Source organism: Somniosus microcephalus, chromosome 17, assembly GCF_052327205.1.
Source record: "Somniosus microcephalus isolate GS21.2 chromosome 17, FLI_Smic_1.0, whole genome shotgun sequence".
In the NCBI taxonomy this organism is placed as follows: Eukaryota; Metazoa; Chordata; class Chondrichthyes; order Squaliformes; family Somniosidae; genus Somniosus; species Somniosus microcephalus.
This window is the reverse complement of record NC_141003.1, coordinates 14,815,995-14,836,611: the sequence shown is the minus strand read 5'-3', so window position 1 is coordinate 14,836,611 and position 20,617 is coordinate 14,815,995. Positions and strand designations below refer to the sequence as shown.

Sequence of the window (20,617 nt, the reverse complement as noted above, 5' to 3'; positions counted from 1 at the left end):
TTAAGAGAGGGGAAATAGATTATGAGAGTAAGTTTGCAGGGAACATAAAAATTCACCATAAAAGCATCTATAGATATGTGAAGAGAAAAAGAATGGTGAAGTCAAGCGTAGGTCGCCTGCAGTCAGAATCAGAGGAATATATAATGGGGAACATAGAAATGGCAGACCAATTACATATATACTTTGGTTCTGTCTTCACAAAGGAGGACACAAACAATATCCCAGAAATGTCGGGGAACATAGTGTCTAATGAGAGGGAGGAATTGAATGAAATCAGTATTTGTAGGGTAATGGTGTTAGGGAAAATGCCGGGATTGAAGACCGACAAATCCAAGGGCCTGATAATCTACATCCTAAGATACTTATGTAAGTGGCCCCAGAAATAGTAGATGCATTGCTGGTCATCTTCCAGAATTCTATAGACTCTGGAACAGTTAACATGGATTGGAGGGTAGCTAATGTAACCCCACTATTTAAGAAGGGTGGTAGAGAGAAAACGGTGAATTATAGACCGGTAAGCCTGACATCGGTAGTGGGAAAATGGTAGAGTCATTTATAAATCATGTAATAGCAGCACACTTGGAAAACAGTGACAGGACCGGACAAAGTCAACGTGGATTTACAAAAGGTAAAACATGCTTGACTAATCTACTGGAATTTTTTGAGTATGTAACTGGTAGAATAGATAAGGGAGAACCAATGGATGTGGTGTATTTGTCTTTTAGAAGGCTTTCGATAAGGTCCCAGATATGAGATTAGCGTGTAAAGTTAAAGCACATGGGATTGGGGGTAAGGTACTGTCTTGGATAGAGAACTGGTTGGCAGACAGGAAGCAAAGTGTTTGAATAAACGAGTCTTTATCCTAATGGCAGGCAGTGACTAGTGGGGTACCACAGGATCGGTGCTAGGACCCCAGCTATTCACAATATATATAAATGGTCTAGACGAGGGAACTAGATGTAATATCTCCAAGTTTGCAGATGACACAAAGCTGGGTGGGCGTGTGTGCTGTGAGGAGGATGCAGAGAAACTCCAGCACGATTTGGGCAGGTTGGGTGATTTGGCAGATGCATGGCAAATGCAGTATAATGTGGATAAATGCGAGGTTATCCACTTCGGTGGCAAAAACAGGAAGGCAGATTATTATGTGAATGGCAATAGATTGGGAAAAAGGGAAGTGCCACGAAAGCTGGGTGTCCTTGCATACCAGTCGCTGAAGGTAAGCATGCAGGTGCAGCAGGCAGGTAAGAAGGCAAATTGTATGTTGGCCTTCATAGCGAGAGGATCTGAGTACAGGAGCAAGGAAGTCTTGTTGCAGTTGTAAAGGGCCTTGGTGAGACCACACCTTGAGTATTTTGTGCAGTTTTGGTCGCCTTATCTGAGGAAGGATGTTCTTGCCATGGAGAGAGTGAAGCGAAGATTCACCAGACTGATACCTGGGATGGCAGGAATGACCTATGAGGATAGATTGGGTCGATTATGCTTATATTCGCTAGTTTTTAGAAGAATGAGAGGGGATCTCATTGAAACTTATACAATTCTAACAGGACTAGACAGACTAGATGCAGGAAGGGTGTTCCCGATGGCGGGGGAGTCCAGAACCAGGGGTCACAGTCCACTGAGAAGGGGTAAGCCATTTAGGACTGAGCTGAGAAGGAATTTCTTCACCCAGAGAGTGGTGAACCTGTTGAATTCTCTGCCACACAGGGCAGTTGAGGTCAATTCATTAAATATATTCAAGAAGGAGTTGGATATGTTTCTTGAGGCTAAAGGGATCAAGGGATATGGGGAGAAAGCCGGGACAGGGTAGTGAATTTGAATGATCAGTCATGATCTCATTAAATGGCGGAGCGGGCTCGAGGATCCGAATGGCCTACACCTGCTCCTATCTTCTATGCTTCTTTGTTTCTATGTTTCTACGTAACCTACAAGGCTACGGACCAAGAGTTGGAAAGTGGAATTAGGCTGGATAGCTCATTTCTGGCCGGCTCAGACATGCCGAATGGCGTCCTTGTGTGCAGTAAATTTCTATGATTCCTTGATTCTAAGTTATAGCTGAACAGGAGAAAGACCACTGAATTTAATCGGATACTTTAGTAAGCGTAACATTTTGGTTGTGGAAATCACAGTCACAATGTTACTACTCACGTGGCCTGCTCCTCACTTGTGTTGTCTAAGCAGCTCACAACAAAGTACAGCATCTTTTTATAAATGTCATCACTTTCTTGAAATAAATATTTGAGAAATCAATCTAAAATGTATTTAGTCTTTGGGAAACATCAACGCAATTCTCAAACCCTCAGGACTCAAGGGACATATCCTCTACCCTTCGGTTCCTTTTGATGCACAGGCAGTATGTTGTGACATAATGGAAACTGGGCATGCTCCAAATACACTAACTGCAAGCTGTAAAATTATGTATATTACAGAAACTGGGAATGCACAGATGCGGTTGAAAGCCCCCTCCAACTGCTGTGTGATTAAACACACATCCAGTTGAAGTCAAACTTTTGAGACAGGTTGAGACTTTGAATCAACTGTGGTAGGAAAAATAATGGAATCACTACTAAAGGAGAAAATAGAAGAATATCTAGAAATCAAAAATATAATAAGGAATAGTCAGCACGGATTTTAAAAGGGAAAGTCTTGCTTGACCTACCTTATTGAATTTTTTGAAGAGGTAACAGATAGTAGACAATGGTAGTGCAGTAGATGTAATTTATCAAGATTTTCAAAAGGCCTTCGATAAGGTAGCTCAAAATATATTGGTGAACAAGGTCAGATAATGCGGAGTCGGGGGACATTTCATAGAATGGATAATAAGCTGGCTTCATGTGAGAAAGCAGAGAGTAGGGGTAAAGCTTAGTCATTCACAGTGGCAGAAGGTGGGTAGTGGTGTTCCACAAGGATCAATGCTGGGACCACTGTTGTTCACAATTTGCATTAACAGTTTAGACTTTGGAATCAAATAAATTTCTAAATTTGCAGATGACACCAAATTTGGGGAGGATAGTAAATACTGATGAGGACAGCAACAAATTAAAAGAGGACGTTAATAAACTTGCAGAATGGGCATATAATTGGCAAATGATGTTCAAAAAAGATACATGTGAGTTATTACATTTTGGTAGGAAGAATATGGAGGTCACTTATTACTTGGAGGGTGCGAGTCTAGGAGGGGCAGAGGAATATAGGGATCTCGGAGAACAAATACACAAATCACTAAAAGTTGCTACACAGATTAGCAAGGCCAAACCAAACAAAGAAAACCAAGCACTAAGGTTTATTTCTCGAGGGATAGAATTGAAATGTAGGGATGTTATGCTAAACCTGTATTGAACCTTGGTTACACCACACTTAGAGTACAGTTCTGGTCACCATATAATAAAAAGGATATAGAGGCACTGGAGAGGGTGCAGGGAATACTTACAAGGATGATACCAGAAATACGAGGGTTTACATATCAGGAAAGGATGAACAGGTTGGGTCTCTTTTCTCTTGAAAAAGGAAAGCAGACCTAATAGAAGTCTTTAAAATTATGAAAGGAGTTGATAGAATGGATACAGAGAGAATGTTTCCAATTGTGGGGAAGAGCATAACTAGAGGCCATCAATGTAAGATAGTCTCGAAGAAATCCGATAGGGATTTCAAAAGAAACTTCTTTACCAGGGGGAGTGGTTGAATAGAATATTATGGAAGCATTTAAGGGGACGCTAGACAAGCATGTGAGGGAGAAATGAATAGAGGTTTATGCTGATAGATTTAGAGGCGGAAAGACGAGAGGGGTCTCGAGTCGAGCTTAAACGCCGGCATGGACTGGTTGGGCCGAATTACCTGTTTCAGTGCCACATATCATATGTACTCCTATGTAACAACTTTACGGATTTGTTAAAAAGACGCAAAAGCGAATTGAGTGTTTAAATTTAAACAATAGCCACTTTATGGGATTATCATTTCTTTGAGCGGAGACAGCAGACCTGAGTGGGTGCTAAAGCAAAGCCTGAGGATATAAAGAGCGCTGTAGAGCGAGGACCGAGAGCGGAGGCAGCAGACCTGAGAGGGAGCCAGAGTGGAACCTAAGGATATAAAGAACGCGGCAAGCGAGGCCCGAGTGTGGAGGCAGCGGACTTGAGAGGGAGAGACAGCAGAGCCTGAGGATATAAAGAGCTTGGCAGAGCGTGGCCCAGGAGCGGAGGCAGCAGATCTGAGAGGGGGCGAGAGTGGAACCTAAGGATATAAAGAGTGTGGCAGAGCGAGGCCCGAGAGCGGAGGCAGCAGACCTGAGAAGGGGCGAGAGTGGAACCTGAGGATATACAGAGTGTGGCAGAGCGAGGCCCGAGAGCGGCGGCAGCGGACCATGACAACAAAAACAAGTAGTGACGTCACAGGAAAGCAGGGAATTGATTGGTTGCTCGGTATTTCTCAATTTATCTTGGGCATTGGTTTAAATTAAGAGCTGGGATTAAAAAATACACGTTCAAAAAGAGGGAGCTGATTGGTGAATATCTGGTAAGTGTTTTTACTTGGCATTCTTAACGTTTTTTAAGTTTATTCCAGCCAAGTTGTAAATAGTTTGTTAATTAGAGTTATGGCACGGCAGCACAAACCTGTGGAATAGAAACATAGAAACATAGAAGATAGGAGCAGGAGTAGGCCATTCGGCCCCTCGAGCCTCCTCCTCCATTCAATGCGATCATGGCTGATCATCCAAATTCTGCTTTCTCCCCATACCCCTTGATCCCATTAGCCTTAAGAAATATATCCAACTCCTTCTTGAATATATTTAATGAATTGGCCTCTACTGCCTTCTGTGGAAGAGATTTCCGCAGGTTCACCACTCTCTGGGTGAAGAAATTCCTCCTCATTTCTGTCCTAAATGGCCTACCCCTTATCCTTAGACTGTGACCCCTGGTTCTGCACTCCCCGACCATCGGGAACATCTTTCCTGCATTTAGTCTGTCCACTCCTGTCAGAATTTTATAAGTTTCAATGAGATCCCCACTCATTCTTCTAAACTCCAGCGAGTACAAGCCCAATCGGCCCAATCTCTCCTCGTACTTCATTTCTGCCATCCCAGGTATCAGCCTGGTGAATCTTCGCTCAACTCCTTCCATGGCAAGAACATCCTTCCTCAGATAAGGCGACCAAAACTGCACACAATACTCAAGATGTGGTCTCAGCAAGGCCCTGTGCAACTGCAGCAAGGTATCCTTGTTCCTGTACTCCAACCCTCTCGCTACGATGGCCAACATACCATTTGCCTTCTTAACCGCCTGCTGCACCTGCATGCTTATCTTCAGTGACTGGTGTACAAGGACACCCAGGTCTCGTTGCACTTCCCCTTCTCCCAATCTATTGCCATTCAGATAATAATCTGCCTTCCTGATTTTGCCACCAAAGTGGATAACCTCACATTTATCCACATTATTATATTACATCTGCCATGCTTCTGCCCAATCACCCCACCTGTCCAAATCATCCTGTAGTTTCTCAGCATCCTCCTCACAGCACACACGCCCACCCAGCTTTGTGCCGTCTGCAAATTTGGAGATATTACATCTAGTTCCCTTGTCTAGATATTTTATACATATTGTGAATAGCTGGGGCCGAATGACTGATCCCTGCGGTACCCCACTAGTCACTGCCTGCCACTCAGAAAGAAACCCGTTTATTAGAACTCTTTGCTTTCTGTCTGCCAACCAGTTCTCTATCCAAGTCAATACCTTGCCCCCAATCCCATGTGCCTTAACTTTACACGCTAATCTCTTATGCGGGACCTTATAGAAAGCCTTCTGAAAGTCCAAATACACCACATCCACTGGTTCTCCCTTATCTATTTTACCAGTTACATCCTCAAAAAATCCCAGTAGATTAGTCAAGCACGATTTAACTTCTGTAAATCCATGTTGACTTTGTCCGATCCTGTCACTGTTTTCCATGTGCTCTGCTATTACATCTGTTATAATGGACTCTAGCATTTTCCCCACTACCGATGTCAGGCTTACTGGTCTGTAATTCCCCGTTTGCTCTCTACCACCTTTTTTGAATAGTGGGGTAACATTAGCTAACGTCCAATCCATGGGTTCTGTTCCAGATTCCATCGAATGTTGGAAGCTGATCAGCAATGCTGGAAGATTATCAGAATGCACATCTTGTGCCATGTGGGAAGTCCTGGACATCTCCCATGGTCTGGATGACCATATGTGCGGGAAGAGTCGCCAGCTGCAGCAGCTCGAGCACCGGGTTACAGAGCTTGAGCGGTAGCTCCAGTCACTGCTCTGCATCCACGAGGCTGAAAGCTACATGGATTGCATGTTTTGGGAGGTGGTCACCCCACAGCCTCGGAATGTGCAGGCAGCGAGGGAATGGGTGACCGTCAGACAGAAGATGAAGACCAGGCAGGTAATGCAGGAGCCCCCATGAGCCCATCTTGCTCACCAACCAGTATTCGGTGCTGAGTACTGGTGAGGTTGATTGTTCCTCTGGGGAGTGCAGCCAGAGCCAAATCCACAGCACCATGGGAGGCTCAGCTGCACAGGCGTGGGTGAAGAGGAGAAGGAGCGCAATAGTGATAGGGTATTCAATCATTAGGGGAGCAGACAGGCGTTTCTGTGGCCACAGTCATGACTCCAGGATGACATGGTGCCTCCATGATTCCAGGTACATATATGTCACTGAACAGCTGCAGGGCAGTCTGAGTGGGGGGGGGGCGGGGGGAGTGTGAACAGCCAGAGGTCGTGGTCCATATCGGCACCAATGACAAAGGTAGGAAGAGGGATGAGTTCCTGCAGGCAGAGTTTAGGGAGCTAGGAAAGAGGTTAAAAAGCAGGACCTCAAAGGTAGTAATTTCCGGATTACTACCAGTGCCACGTGCTAGTAGGTACAGAAATAGGAAGATAGAGCAGATGAATGCGTGGCTGGAGAGATATTGTAGGAGGGTGGGCTCTAGATTCCTGAGGAATTGGAACCATTTCTGGGGGAGATGGGACCTCTACAAGCTTGACAGGTTGAACCTCAATGGGAATTGGACCAATATCTTCGCAGGAGGGTTTGCGAGTGCTCTTTGGGAGGGTTAAAACTAGCTTGGCAGGGGGATGGGAAACAAAGCAGAGAGTCAATAGGAAGGGTAGAAAAACTGGAATTTGAAAACAAAAACGCAGATAGTAAGTTCGAAGGACAGAGTAATCAAAGGCTAGCTAGTAGTCAACAAGGAGGTTTGCCTAAACTGACTGGTATATACTTCAATGCAAGGAGCATAGCGAACAAGGCAGATGAGCTGAAGGCACAGATAGATACTTAGGACTATGATATAATAGCTATTACAGAGGCGTGGCTGAAAGAGGGGCAGGTATGGCAGCTCAACATTCCTGGTTACAGGATTTTCAGATGGGATAGAGAGGGAGGTAAAAAGGTTGGTGGGGTGGGGCGGTCGCAGTATTGATTAAAGAAACTATTACAGCTGTGAGGACGAATGATATGTTGGAGGGATCATCAAACCAGGCCATATGGGTCGAATTGAAAAGCAAAAAAGGAGCGACCATACTGCTGAGAGTGTACTACAGTCCCTCAAACTGTGAGAGGGTGATAGACGAACAAATATGTAGGCACATTTCTGAGAAGTGCAAAAAATATAGGGCAGTAATAGTAGGGGATTTCAACTATCCAAATGTTAACTGGGTTAAAATTAGTTTGAAGGGTATTGAGGGAGCAGAATTCCCCAAATGCTTCCAGGAGAAAATTTTGGCCAGTATGTAGCAAGCCCACCAAGGGAGGGGGCGGTTCTGGACTTAGTTTTAGGGAATGAAGCTGGGCAGGTAGAAGGCATATCAGTGGGGCAGCATTTTGGTGCTACTGATCATAATTCTGTTAGATTTAAGGTAGTTATGGAAAAGGACAAGGGTGGACCAGGAATAAGGAATTCTAAATTGGGGAAAAGCAAATTATGCTAAGCCCAGAGGGGATTTAGCCATAGTCGACTGGAAACAGCTACCTGAAGGTAAATCAGTGCCAGAGCAATGAGAGGCATTCAAGGAGGAGATCCGAAGGGTTCAGAACAAATATGTGCCCTTAAAGAAAAAAGTTGGGACTAACAAATCTACAGCCCCCTGGATGTCTAGGGACATACAGGGTAGGATAAAGAAAGAAAAGGAGGCAAATGACAGATACCGAGGTCTAAATACTCCAGAATCGTTCGAGGAGTACAGAAAGAGCAGTGGTGCAATTAGAAAAGGATATTAGGAAAGCAAAGAGAGAGCATGGAGATTTTTTAGCAAGTAAAATCAAAGAAAACCCAAAGATATTTTATAAATATATTAAGAGCAAGAGGTAAATTAAGAAAGGGTAGGGCCTATTAGAGATCAAAAGGGTAATCTGTGTGTGGAGGTAGGAGACATCGGTAGGGTTCTTAATGAATACTTTGCGTCTGTTTTCACAAAGGAGACAGGCGAAGCAGACATTGCTATCAGGGGGGAGGAGTGCGAAAGATTAGATGAAATAAACATAGTGAGAGAGGAAGTATTAAGGGGTTTAGCAGCATTAAAAAGTGGATCAATCCCCATGCCCGGATGAAATGCATCCCAGGCTATTAAGCCAAGCAAAAGATGAAATAGCAGAGGCCCTGTCCAGCATTTTTCAATCCTCTCTGGCTTCAGGTGAGGTGCCGGAGGACTGGAGGGCTGCTAATGTGGTACCCTTGTTTAAAAAGGGAGAAAAGGATAGCCTGAGTAATTACAGGCCAGTCAGCCTAAACTCGCTGGTGGGAAAATTACTAGAAAGAATTCTGAATGGCAGGATAACATTCATTTAGAAAGGCACAGATTTATCAAGGATAGTCAGCACGGATTTGTTAAGGGAAGGTCGTGTCTGAAAAAATTGATTGAAATTTTTGAGGAGGTAACAAGGAGGGTAGATGAGGGTAGTGCCTTTGATGTAGTGTATATGGACTTTAGCAAGGCTTTTGATAAGGCTCCACATGGCAGACTGGTCACGAAGTTAATAGCCCATGGGATCCAGGGTGAATTGTCAAGTTGGATTCAAAAGTTGCTCGGAGACAGGAAGCAGAGGGTAATGATTGATGGGTGCTTTTGTGACTGGAAGATTGTTTCTAGTGGAGTTCCGCAGGGCTCAGTACTAGGTCCCTTGCTTTTTGTTGTTTATATCAATGATCTAGACTTGAATATAGGGGGTATGATTAAGAAGTTTGCAGGTGATACTAAAATCGGTTGTGTGGTTGATACTGAAGAAGGAAGCTGTAGACTGCAGGAAGGTATCAATAAATTGGTCAGGTGGGCAGAGCAGTGGCAAATGGAATTCGATCCTGAGAAGTGTGAGTTAATGCATTTTGGGGAGGGCTAGCAAGGAAAGGGAATACACATTAAATAGTAGGACACTGAGTAGTGTAGAGGATCAAAGGGACATCGGAGTGCATGCCCACAGATCCCTGAAGGTAGCAGGCCAGGTAGATAAGTTGGTAAAGAAGGCATATGGAATGCTTACCTTTATTAGCCGTGGCATAGAATACAAGGGCAGGGTGGTTATGCTTCAAATTTATAAAACAGTAGTTAGGCCTCAGCTGGATTGCTGCGTGCAGTTCTGGTCACCACATTACAGCAAATATGTGATTGCTCTGGAGAGTGTACAGGAGAGATTTACAAGGATGTTGCCTTCTTAGCTACTAGAAAAGACTGGATAGGCTGGGTCTGTTTTTCTTAGAACAGAGGAGGCTGAGGGGAGACCTTATTGAGGTGTATAAAATTATGAGGTGCATAGATAAAGTGTATAAAAAGGACCTATTTCCCTTAGTAGAGGGGTCAAAAACCAGGGGGCACAGATTTAAAGTAATTGGTGGAAGGTTTATGAGGGACTCTGAGGGGAAATTTCTTCACCCAGAGGGTTGTAGTGGTCTGGATCTCACGGCCCGAAAGGGTGGTAGAGGCAGGAACTCTAACCACATTTAAAACGTACTTTGATGTGCAATTGGGAAGATTTAACCTGCAGGGCTACGGACCAAGTGCTCCGAAGTGAGATTAGGCTGGATAGCTCTTTGTTGGCCGGCACGGACGCGATGGGCCAAAATGGTCTCCTTCTGTGCTGTAAATTTTTATGATTCTATGATTCTATGATTTGTCCTGGTAATCGATACAGAGAAAAAAAAATCAAAATTTCATGTGTTATTATATAAATTGTTTTGCTGATTGAGAATTCATAAATGATTAAAAAAGTAATAACTGCCAATGCATTCTACAATACAGAGCTAAAACGGGCTAGGCCTCAGATGGGTGGTAATATTATAATTGCATAACATGCAGATATGATAGTGCAGTGCCATCAATATAAATCGGGATAAAATAGATTCCGTATCTAACATTTTACCCACTATTTGTTTCTTGCGTCTCTGTAGACGGCTTCTGTTACTCGTCTTTGGATTTTTGTCTGTATCTCTGAATGTTCTGTGCTTCTTTTGTTATTTTTAGATATCCCCTTGTTCTTGGAGACAGTCAATTCTAGATTCACGTACTTCGACTTGTGACACAGTTTGGAAATATTATTACTTGATTGATTTACTGGTTTGTGGATTACTGCCAAAAACATCCATCAGCCTGAGATGCAATATACGCTCAAAGTCAGCATAAGTCGAAGTAGTCCGGTATCGCTTAAATGCTAACGCCGCATGGATGCTCTGCGTCTGCTTCTCGGTCATCCTTAAAAGTACACATTTCGTCTCCTCATCATTCTTAGGTCTTGGAGCCTGGCTTAGTCTGATCGAATTGAATGCTTTGTGCTGCTCTCTGCATGGGCTGCAATGAAAGCATTTGGTTACGTGGTTAATTCACTGTCGGCACCAGTTTACATAATTTTGGACAAACATTTATCAGAATGACGGACTACAAATAAAGTGCAGAAACCATAGTTGATACATTTAAATAGGCGTGAAAGTCAAGGCCGATATCTAGTGCCGTCACTATAACTGATATTTCAACCTGTCAATGTTCACTCTACACATACAGTGTCATAACCGTGTTTAGATGAGCGACAACTTCAGAACATACTTGCATAACGTTATGTTCCGCCTACAAGATTTGACGAACCATTAAATAGTTGTCCTCTATTTATTAATAGTACATTTTTAAGAAACGTAATTTAGATTTGGCACTTTTTAGCTATCAGCAGCAGCAATGCACCGGGTGCCATATATTTTTCCTAAGTGTGATTTGACTCGCTAAAGAGGGACACGTGTTCTTACGAAATAGATTTAAAGTGTTCTGACATAATTATAATAAGACCTCTTCAGTGTAAAAAAAACAATGTTTTCACATGTGATTCCTCTGCCTGGTTGAAAGATGGAGCCATGTCAGTTACCTACAGGTCCTGTTAGACATTCCTGGGAATCAATGTAATTTAATTACGTAAATATTTGGAACAAAAGCAAAATACTGCGGATGCAGGAAATCTGAAATAAAAAAAATTACTTTAGCCCTGTTTGATTTACACACTTGATTTCTCTGCTTTCCACTTTTGCTGTTCTCTGTCCTCTCTTTTCTTTCTATCCTTGCTTCCCTTTCCCCGTCTCACTGCACAGGTTCCCATCCCCCTGCCATTTTAGTTTAAACCCTCCCCAACAGCACTAGCAAACACTCCACCTAGGACATCGTTCCTGGTCCCGCCAAAGGGCAAACCATCCAGTTTGTACTGGTCCCACCTCCGAAAAAAAGAAGGAAAGAAAGAAAGAAAGAAAGAAAGAGAGAGATGGCAGACACAGCCATATAACGTCTTACCTGAAAGACGGCATCTCCAAAAGTGCAGCAGTCCCACAGCACAGCACTGAAGTGGCAGTCTAGATTATGTGTTGAAGTCTCTAGAGTAGGGCCTGAACACACAATCGTCTGACATAATTGCAAGAGTGTTACCAATGATGGAGGCCTAACAGCACTCTTGTTGAATATTACTTTGAGTATAGTATGGGAGGTTCATAAATTAGCCGATTCTGAATGGTGAATAAAAGATTCTACAGCTTTGTAACAAGGTGAGTTTCTGGGTGTGTAAGTGGGAACAGTGCACACGTCCAGTGATACAATTTGAAAATATATTTACAAGAAACATAAATTTAAAATAAGCTCTTACTCTGAACAAATCCTTCACTGGCACCCATTCTGGTTATAACCCTGTGGTGCTCTTTAGCTTCACCTCATCAATTCCAAGAGGCGCACACTTGCAAACAAAGGAGCTGAATTCCAGAGGTGAGGTGAGAGTGACTGCTCTTGGCTTTAAAGCAGCATTAGTCCGAGATAACAACGGAAAATGCTGGAAAAACTCAGCAGGCCAGGCAACATCCGTGGAGAGAGAAATAGCGTCTGGCAGAATGGGAGACAACTGCCATGTGGGAGGGGAAAAAAGGGGGAAGGGCCAAAACAAAGGTGTGGATAAAAAATATATGTTAAATGAAATGGGGCCGAGTTTATGATCTGAAATTGTTGAACTCGATATTGAGTCCGGAAGGCTGTAATGTGCCCAATCGGAAGATGAGGTGCCGTTCCTCGAGCTTACGCTGGGTTTCCGTGGAACAATTCAAGAGCCCGAGTACAGTGATGTCTGAGTGGGAATGGGGTGGTGAATTAAAATGACAGGTGACCGGAAGCTCAGGGTCACCTTTACATCTGAACAGAAGTGTTCAGCAAAGCGGTCACCCAATCTGCATTTGGTTTCCCCAATGTAGAGGGAACCACATCGTGAGCAGCATATACAGTATACTAGATTGCAAGAAGTACAAGTAAATTGCTGTTTCACCTAGAAGGGGTGTTTGGAGCCCTGGAAAATGGGAAGGGGAGAGGTATAAGGGCAGGTGTTGCATCTCCTGCGCTTGCACGGGAAGGTGCCAGGTGAAGGGGAAGGGGTGCTGCGGGTGATAGAGGAGTAGACTAGGTTGTGTTGGAGGGAGCAGTCCCTACAGAATGCTGAAAGGGGAGGGGAGGGGAAGATGCATTTGGTGCTGGGATCACGTTGGAGGTGGCGGAAATGGCGGAGGATGACCTGCTGAATGTGGAGGCTGGTGGGGTGAAAAGTGAGGGCAAGGGGAACCCTATCGTTGTTCTGGGAGGGTGGGGCAGGGGTGAGGGCAGAAGTGCGGGAGATAGAACGGACACGGTCGAGGGCCATGCCAACCATGGTAGAGGGGAATCCTCGGTTGAGGAAAAAGGAAGACATGTCGGAAGCACTGGTGTGGAAGGTGGCATCGTTGGAGCGGATGCAGTGGAGATGGAGAAACTCGGAGAATGTAATAGAGTCCTTAGAGGAGGCGGGGTGGGAGGATGTTTAGCCCAAGTATCTGTGGGAGTCAGTGGGCTTGTAGAGAATGTTGGTTAATAACCTATCCCCAGAGATAGAGATGGAGAAGTCGAGGTAGGGAAGGGAAGTGTCGGAGGTGGGCCATGTGAAGGTGAGGGAAGGCTGGAAATTGGAGGCAAAGTGAATGGAATTGTCTAGTTCTGGGCGAGAGCAGGAAATGGGACCAATACAGTCATCAATGTACTGGAAAAAGATGTGAGGGAGGGGACCCGAGTAGGACTGGAACAAAGAGTGTTCTACATATCTCAGAAAAAGGCAGGCATAGCTAGGACCCAAGCGGGTACCCAAAGCGACACCTTTGATTTGGAGGAAATGAGTGGATTCCAAGTAGAAGTTGTTCAATGTGAGAACAAGTTCAGCCAGGTGGAGGAGTTTGGTGGTGGAGAGGGACTGGTCAGGCCTCTGTTCAAGGAAGAAGCGGATTGCCCTCGGGCCATTCTGGTGGGGGATGGAGGTGTAAAGTGGTTGTACGCCCATGGTGAAAAGGAGGCGGTTGGGGCCAAGACTGCTTTTTCAGTCTTGACGAAGGGTTTCAACCTGAAACTTTGACTCTCTCTCTCTCTCCACAGATGTTGCCTGGCCTGCTGAGCTTGTCCAGCATTTTCTGTTGTTATTTCGGTTCTCCAGCATCCACAGTATTTTGCTATTGTCATCATTAGACTGAGTGTGGCTTCAAGGAGCCCCAGATAAAACTGAAGTCAATGGGAATCGTGGCTGGAGTCATACCTAGCACAAAGGAAAGTGGTTTGAGCTCAATCATCACAGCCACAGAACATCACTGCAGGAGTTCTTCAGGGCAGTGTCCTCTGCCCAACCATCTTCAGCTGCTTCATCAATGAACTTCCCTCCAAGAAAAGGACAGAAATGAGGATGTTTGCTGATGACTGCACAGTGTTCAGCGCCATTCACAACTCCTCCAATAATGAAGTAGTCCATGCCCGCATGCAACAAGACGTGGACGACGTTTTGGCTTGGGCTGATAAGTGGCAGGTAACATTCACGCCACAGAAGTGCCAGGCAATGACTATCTCCAACAAGCGAGAGTCTAACCACTGTGTAATGGCCCACAGGTCTCAGGGATGCTGCCTGTGCGGAAGCCACCTGGAATCACGTGGACCTGGTCCTCCAATAAGAAGATAGAATTAGATTGTACATAATTTCAGAAGGAAATCTTGTAATCAAGTTTAATAGAATCCCATAATCAGATTTATTTATAATTTACAGGATTGGAATTTAATTCCTAATTAGCTTCGTTCCAACAACTTCACTAAAAATGTAATTTTGTTAATAATAATTATCGAAATGGTTAGGCTCTAATATTTTCAGGAACAAGTCAAACTCATTTTAAAAGCATAACCTATATGATTTCCGAGATGAAAATGTTTAAAACATGTCTGAGATATTCCCTTACGCTGATGCAAACAGGTCCTGGGCCTATTGCATCAAACGTCACATTTCCGTATGCAATTGCTGGGCATTTGTTGGGAAAATAGTCCAACTCTGCGCCAGAAATTGTTTTTTCTTAGGCCGTGTGGGTGGTCTGTCAACGCGCGGTGGATTTCAAAGGAGGTAGGATGGCAACTCTGAGCCATACCCACTGCAAATTCCGGGCATGGTTATCCAAACCACCATTCTCCAACGCTTCTCCTCTGTATCCAACCTGGTTAGACTGCCGTTACTTATGAGGAAACACTCCGCGAGTGTTAGGAAATTCTGCACATGAAAATCAAATATTTTCCTTTACTCTTTGCTGTCCGTCACACATGTAGTCCATGCAGTGGAAAAAGTGCAGAATTTAGAAAGTTCCACATCACAAATGAAGCTGAATTTCTCAACCCGCAATTACAGGATGTCAAACGTCATTGCGACGTATCTCATAGAAAACTAACGGCAAACCATTCCTAACAATTGCAAACTCGCAGTTACTGCAGAGAGTCATCAGTTGCATCGGTTGCTCTGAATGTCGGAGAGTATGCTTTTCCTGTGCCTGAATTTCGGGTGGATTATTTACACAGGTACCTCCTTATTCATTGTCCCAGCTACTTAGATTTATAAAATGCTTCCGAGGTCGTTTTCACATTCATGTAGTGAACTGTAATTCCTCCATCTAGATTATTTTTCTCTCTTGCAACGCTATGACTTGTCTAATACAATTAACCTGTACTTGACTATATTTTCTGACAGCAGCGAACCAGAATTCGTTCAGTGTAACTCAAGCGCCCAAACAAGCGACTGTATCCAGAGGAGGGAACATCACCTTCTACTGCATATTCCGCATCTCGCGGGACGATTCCTGGACAAGAGTGCATTGGTGGAAACATGGTGAGAATGAATACCTGCGCACAAGCGCCGAAAGCAGAACACGATTTGGTCTGGTAAGGAAAGCGAGCGGGTTCTTTCAGTTGCTGAGAGCGACTTTCGAAGACTCTGGAGTCTATCACTGTGCAGTGTTCCATGGGGGAATAATTCGAGGAAATGGAAGCGGATCACATCTAATTGTGCATGGTAAGTGTGAAACACAGGAGAGCGGGACAGTCGAAAATATATCGAGTATAACAAACTGGGATATTTTGTGATTGTTTTATTGCAGCGTTTTTGGCATTATAAACATGTCTATTAATGTAACTCGCAGTAAGTTAAGTTGTGTGCTCTGGGTAAAACTGCTAATTAGATATTCAATGTCCCAATGATTTGATTGGGATTACGGAAACATGGCTCCAGGGTGGCCAAGTCTGGGAACTCAACATCCAGGGGTATTCAATATTCAGGAAAGATAGGCAAAAAGGATAGGGAGGTGGGGTAGCATTGCTGGTTAAAGAAGGGATTAACACAATTGTAAGGAAGGATATTAGCTCTGATGATGTGGAATCTGTATGGGTAGAACTGAGAAATACCAAGGTGAGAAAACGTTAGTGGGAGTGGTATATAGACCTCCAAACAGTAATGTGGATTTTGGGGACGGCATTAAAAGGGAAATTAGAGAAGCGCGCAATAAGGGCACAGCAGTCATCATGGGTGACTTAAATCTGCATATAGATTGGGCAAACTTAATTAGTAACAATACTGTGGAGGAGGAATTCCTGGAGTGTTTAAGGGATGGTTTCCTGGACCAATATATCGAGGAACCAACTAATATCAGGCCATCTTAGACTGGGTATTATGTAACGAGAAAGGATTGATTAGCAATCTTGTTGTACGAGGCCCCTTGGGTCGGAGCGATCATAATATGATAGAATTCTTCATTAAGATGGAGAATGAAGCAGTCGACTCAGAGACTAGGGTCCTAAATTTAAATAAAGGAAACTACGATGGTCTGAGGCGCGAGTTGGGTAGGATTGATTGGGGAATGTCTCTCAAAGAGTTGATGGTGGATAGGCAATGGCAGGCATTCAAAGGCTGCATGGATGAACTACAGAATTTGTACATCCCAGTTTGGCATAACAATAAAACAAAAAAGGTGACTCAACTGTGGCAAACAAGGGAAATTAGGGATAGCATAAGATCCAAGGAGAGGACATATAAATTGGCCTGAAAAAGCAATAATCCTGAGGATTGGGAGCAGTTTAGGATTCAACAAAGGAGGACAAAGGTATTAATTAAGAAAGGGAAAATAGAATATGAGAGTAAGCTTGCTGGGTACATAAAAACAGACTGCAGAAGCTTTTATAGATATGTGAAGAAAAAGGATTGGTGAAGTCAAGCGTAGGTCCCTTGCAGTCAGAATCAGGGGAATTTATAATGGGGAACAAAGAAATGACCAATTAAATACATATTTTGGTTCTGTCTTCACAAGGGAGGACACAAATAACCTCCCAGAGATTTCGGGGAACATAGGGTCTGATGAAAGGGAGGAACTGAAAGAAATCAGTATTTTTAGGGAAATGGTGTTGGGAAATTGATGGGATTGAAGGCCGATAAATCCCCAGGGCCTGATAATCTACATCCTAGGGTACGTAAGGAAATGACCCTAGAAGTCGTTGATGCATTGCTGATCATCTTCCAGCACTCGATGGAATCTGGAACAGTACCCATGGATTAGAGGGTAGCTAATGTTACCCCACTATTCGAATAAGGTGGTAGAGAGAAAACAGGGAATTACAGACTGGTAAGCCTGACATCAGAGGTGGGGAAAATGCTAGAGTCCATTATAAAAGGTGTAATAGCAGAGCACTTGGAAAACTTTGATAGGATCGGACAAAGTCAATTTGGATTTGCAAAAGGTAAATGGTGCTTGACTAGTCTACTGGAATTTTTTGAGGATGTAACTGGTATAATAGATAAGGGAGAACCAGTGGATGTGGTGTATTTGGATTTTCAGAAGACTTTTGATAAGGTCATGCATAAGAGATTAGCGTGTAAAGTTAAGGCACATGGGATTGTGGGTAAGGTATTGAATTGGATAGACAACTGGTTGGCAGGCAGAAAGCAAAGTGTTGGAATAAACGGGTCTTTTTCTGAGTGGCAAGCAGTGATTAGTGCGGTACCACAGGCATCGGTCCTTGGGCCCCAGCTATTCACAACATATATTAAAGATCTAGACAAGGGAACTACATGTAATATCTCCAAATTTGCAGACAACACAAAGCTGGGTGGGCGTGTGTGCTGTGAGGAGGATGCCGAGAAACTCCAGGATGATTTGGACAGACTGGGTGATTGGGCAAAAGCATGGCAGATGCAATATAACGTGGATAAATGGGAGGTTATCCACTTTGGTGGCAAAAACAGGAAGGCGGATTATTATCTGAATGGCAGTAGATTGGGAGAAGGGGAAGTGCAACGAGACCTGGGTGTCCATGTGCACCAGCCGTTGAAGGTAAGCATGCATGTGCAGCAGGCGGTTAAGAAGGCAAATGGCATGTTGGCCTTCGTAGCGAGAGGGTTTGAGTACAGGAACAAGGGTGTCTTGCTGCAGTTGTACAGGGCGTTGGTGAGGCCACATCTTGAGTATTGTGTGCAGTTTTGGTCACCTTATCTGAGGAAGGATGTTCTTGCCATCGAAGGAGTTCAGCGAAGATTCACCAGGCTGATACCTGGGATGGCAGGAATAACGTATGAGGAGAGATTGCGTCGATTGGGTTTGTACTAGCTGCAGTTTAGAAGAGTATGAGGGGATCTCATTGAAACTGATAACATTCTGACAGGACTGGACAGACTAGATGCAGGAAAGCTGTTCCCGATGGTCGGGGAGTCCAGAACCAGGGGTCACAGTCTAAGGATAAGGGGGAGGTCATTTAGGACAAAAATGAGGAGGAATTTCTTCACCCAGAGAATGGTGAACCTGTGGAATTCTCTACCACAGAAGGCAGTAGAAGTGAATACATTAAACATATTCAAGAAGAAGTTGGATATATTTCTTAAGGCTAAAGGCATCAAGGGGTATGGGGAGAAACAAGGGACCGGGTACTGATTTTGGATGATCAGCCATGATCCATTGAATGGCGGAGCAGGCTCGAGGGACCGAATGGCCTACTCCTGCTCCTATCTCCTATGTTTCTATGTGTCTATGTCACAGGCAGAGTATTGCAAAATGTATCAATATTACCCCATTAGACTATAACTGCACAATTTGCACACCTGCTGCCTGATAGCGGAAGTTCGGAAGAAATTCCGAGCATATAACTGACAGAAAATCGTTTATATTAATGCGCCTTTCCCAACATATACACGGCTCTCAGCCCTTTACTGATGCTCTGTCTGCCCCCATCGCTGTCTCTGCGGTTTAACATTCCTGAAATTAATACTCACATAATCATTGCGTCAGGGATTACAAAGCCGGCGTGAAACTAACTATTGATCAATGGCTTCACTCAACAAACTGGAGCGTGGAACACACAACCTTGTCACCTGACTAACCTCCAATAAATAAAACAATACAGAGGAACTGTGTTACCGAAACCTCCTGAGGTTCAACCGAGCATAATTTTTGTCACCAATTATCATACTTCGGCGGTGAAATTTGTCCGATACTGACTTAGCACCCGTTTAATTATCAACAATGTGCAGATTACTCGTCACTGTCTATCTATTCCTAACACGGAGGGACTCAGCGTGCCAACTTCCCCCGAGGTTTATTTACTGAATTGTTTGGACTACGAAAAGCAAACATTGATTCGCAAATCGTTGCGACTTGTCTGCTGAGTAACTCAAAGTCTTGGACTTGATAGCGCGGGTAAAACTTAATAGATGTGGGTGTCTATGAGAGATATGGATCAGGTGTGTGTAGATTATGTGCTTAACATTAAAAGGACAGCAGGCTGAGCTGTCATATGGTATTATTATATTAAAATGGACGGAACGTAAATCAAAATCACATTTAATCTCCCAATGGTGCAAAGTAACTCGACATTGTCCATTCTCTGTTCCGCAGCGGCCCCAACCCCACTGAAGATTGTTTCCACTGAAGGGGATTCGCCTGCTTCTCTGACTCTTGTGTGTAAAACGTATGCGTTTTTTCCGGAGAATTTCACCCTCACTTGGTATAAAAATGGCGTCGAAACTGCATTCGGAATACATACCAGGAAAGAGCAGAACACGGAGGGACTGTATGAAGTTTCCAGCTGTTTGGTTGAGACCCAGCCTGTCCCGATCGACACCAATTATACCTGTTTGTTTTCTCATGTCTCCCTCCAGACTCCAGCTGTTGTCACCCATGTTATTTCTAAATACAACCAAGGTACGAAGCCAACAGTCCAAGAAGAAGCGATAGCTACTGCTAATTTTTAAAACATATATCACACAGTTTATACATATTAATAATCATGAAGAAAGTTCTAAGAAATCTCATGGGAAATACCAACGAAAGCATTAAATTCCTGTTGTAATGTACAATAGAATTTAACCCGATGTGTTGTAAAACCGGGTTATCTCACCCGCCACACAAATATTCTCAGACAAACCTTATTTCCTTTCAAATTCCTTTAGTTGATTTATACAACTATAAACAGAAGTTTATCTTTTCCATCCGATTATATTTCCTACTTATAATGAATAATGTTTCCGTTTCTTTTGTTTCAATTTTAAGATTGTTTAATTGGAATTTTTTGAGGATGTAACTGGTAAAGTAGATAAGGGAGAACGAGTGGATGTGGTGTATTTGGACTTTCAGAAGGCTTTTGATAAGGTCCTGCATAAGAGATTAGCGTGTAAAGTTAAGGCACATGGGATTGGGGGCAAAGTATTGACTTGGATAGAGAACTGGTTGGCAGACAGAACGCAAAGAGTTGGAATAAACGGGTCTTTTTCCAAGTGGCAAGCAGTGACTCGTGGGGTACTGCAG

General features: G+C 43.8%; 1 protein-coding gene across 1 annotated transcript; it reads left to right on the top strand.

The window, feature by feature from the left end:
- Nucleotides 1-305: 305 nt before the first annotated feature.
- Nucleotides 306-20,064, top strand: LOC147105517 (tyrosine-protein phosphatase non-receptor type substrate 1-like). Its single transcript, XM_086010916.1, has 3 exons — nucleotides 306-366; nucleotides 15,526-15,846; nucleotides 19,709-20,064. The coding sequence occupies exons 1-3, from the start codon at nucleotides 306-308 to the stop codon at nucleotides 20,062-20,064; spliced, it is 738 nt and encodes a 245-aa protein (XP_085867042.1).
- The last annotated feature ends 553 nt before the right edge of the window (nucleotides 20,065-20,617 follow it).

What these genes read in the sequence shown, in the direction of transcription:
- LOC147105517 (XM_086010916.1), top strand. Translation starts at nt 306, where the DNA reads ATGCCGGGATTGAAGACCGACAAATCCAAGGGCCTGATAATCTACATC. An exon ending in CTACATCCTAAGATACTTAT is followed by an intron (nt 367 to 15,525) that starts GTAAGTGGCCCC and finishes ATTTTCTGACAG; the next exon opens with CAGCGAACCAGAATTCGTTC. An exon ending in ATCACATCTAATTGTGCATG is followed by an intron (nt 15,847 to 19,708) that starts GTAAGTGTGAAA and finishes TCTGTTCCGCAG; the next exon opens with CGGCCCCAACCCCACTGAAG.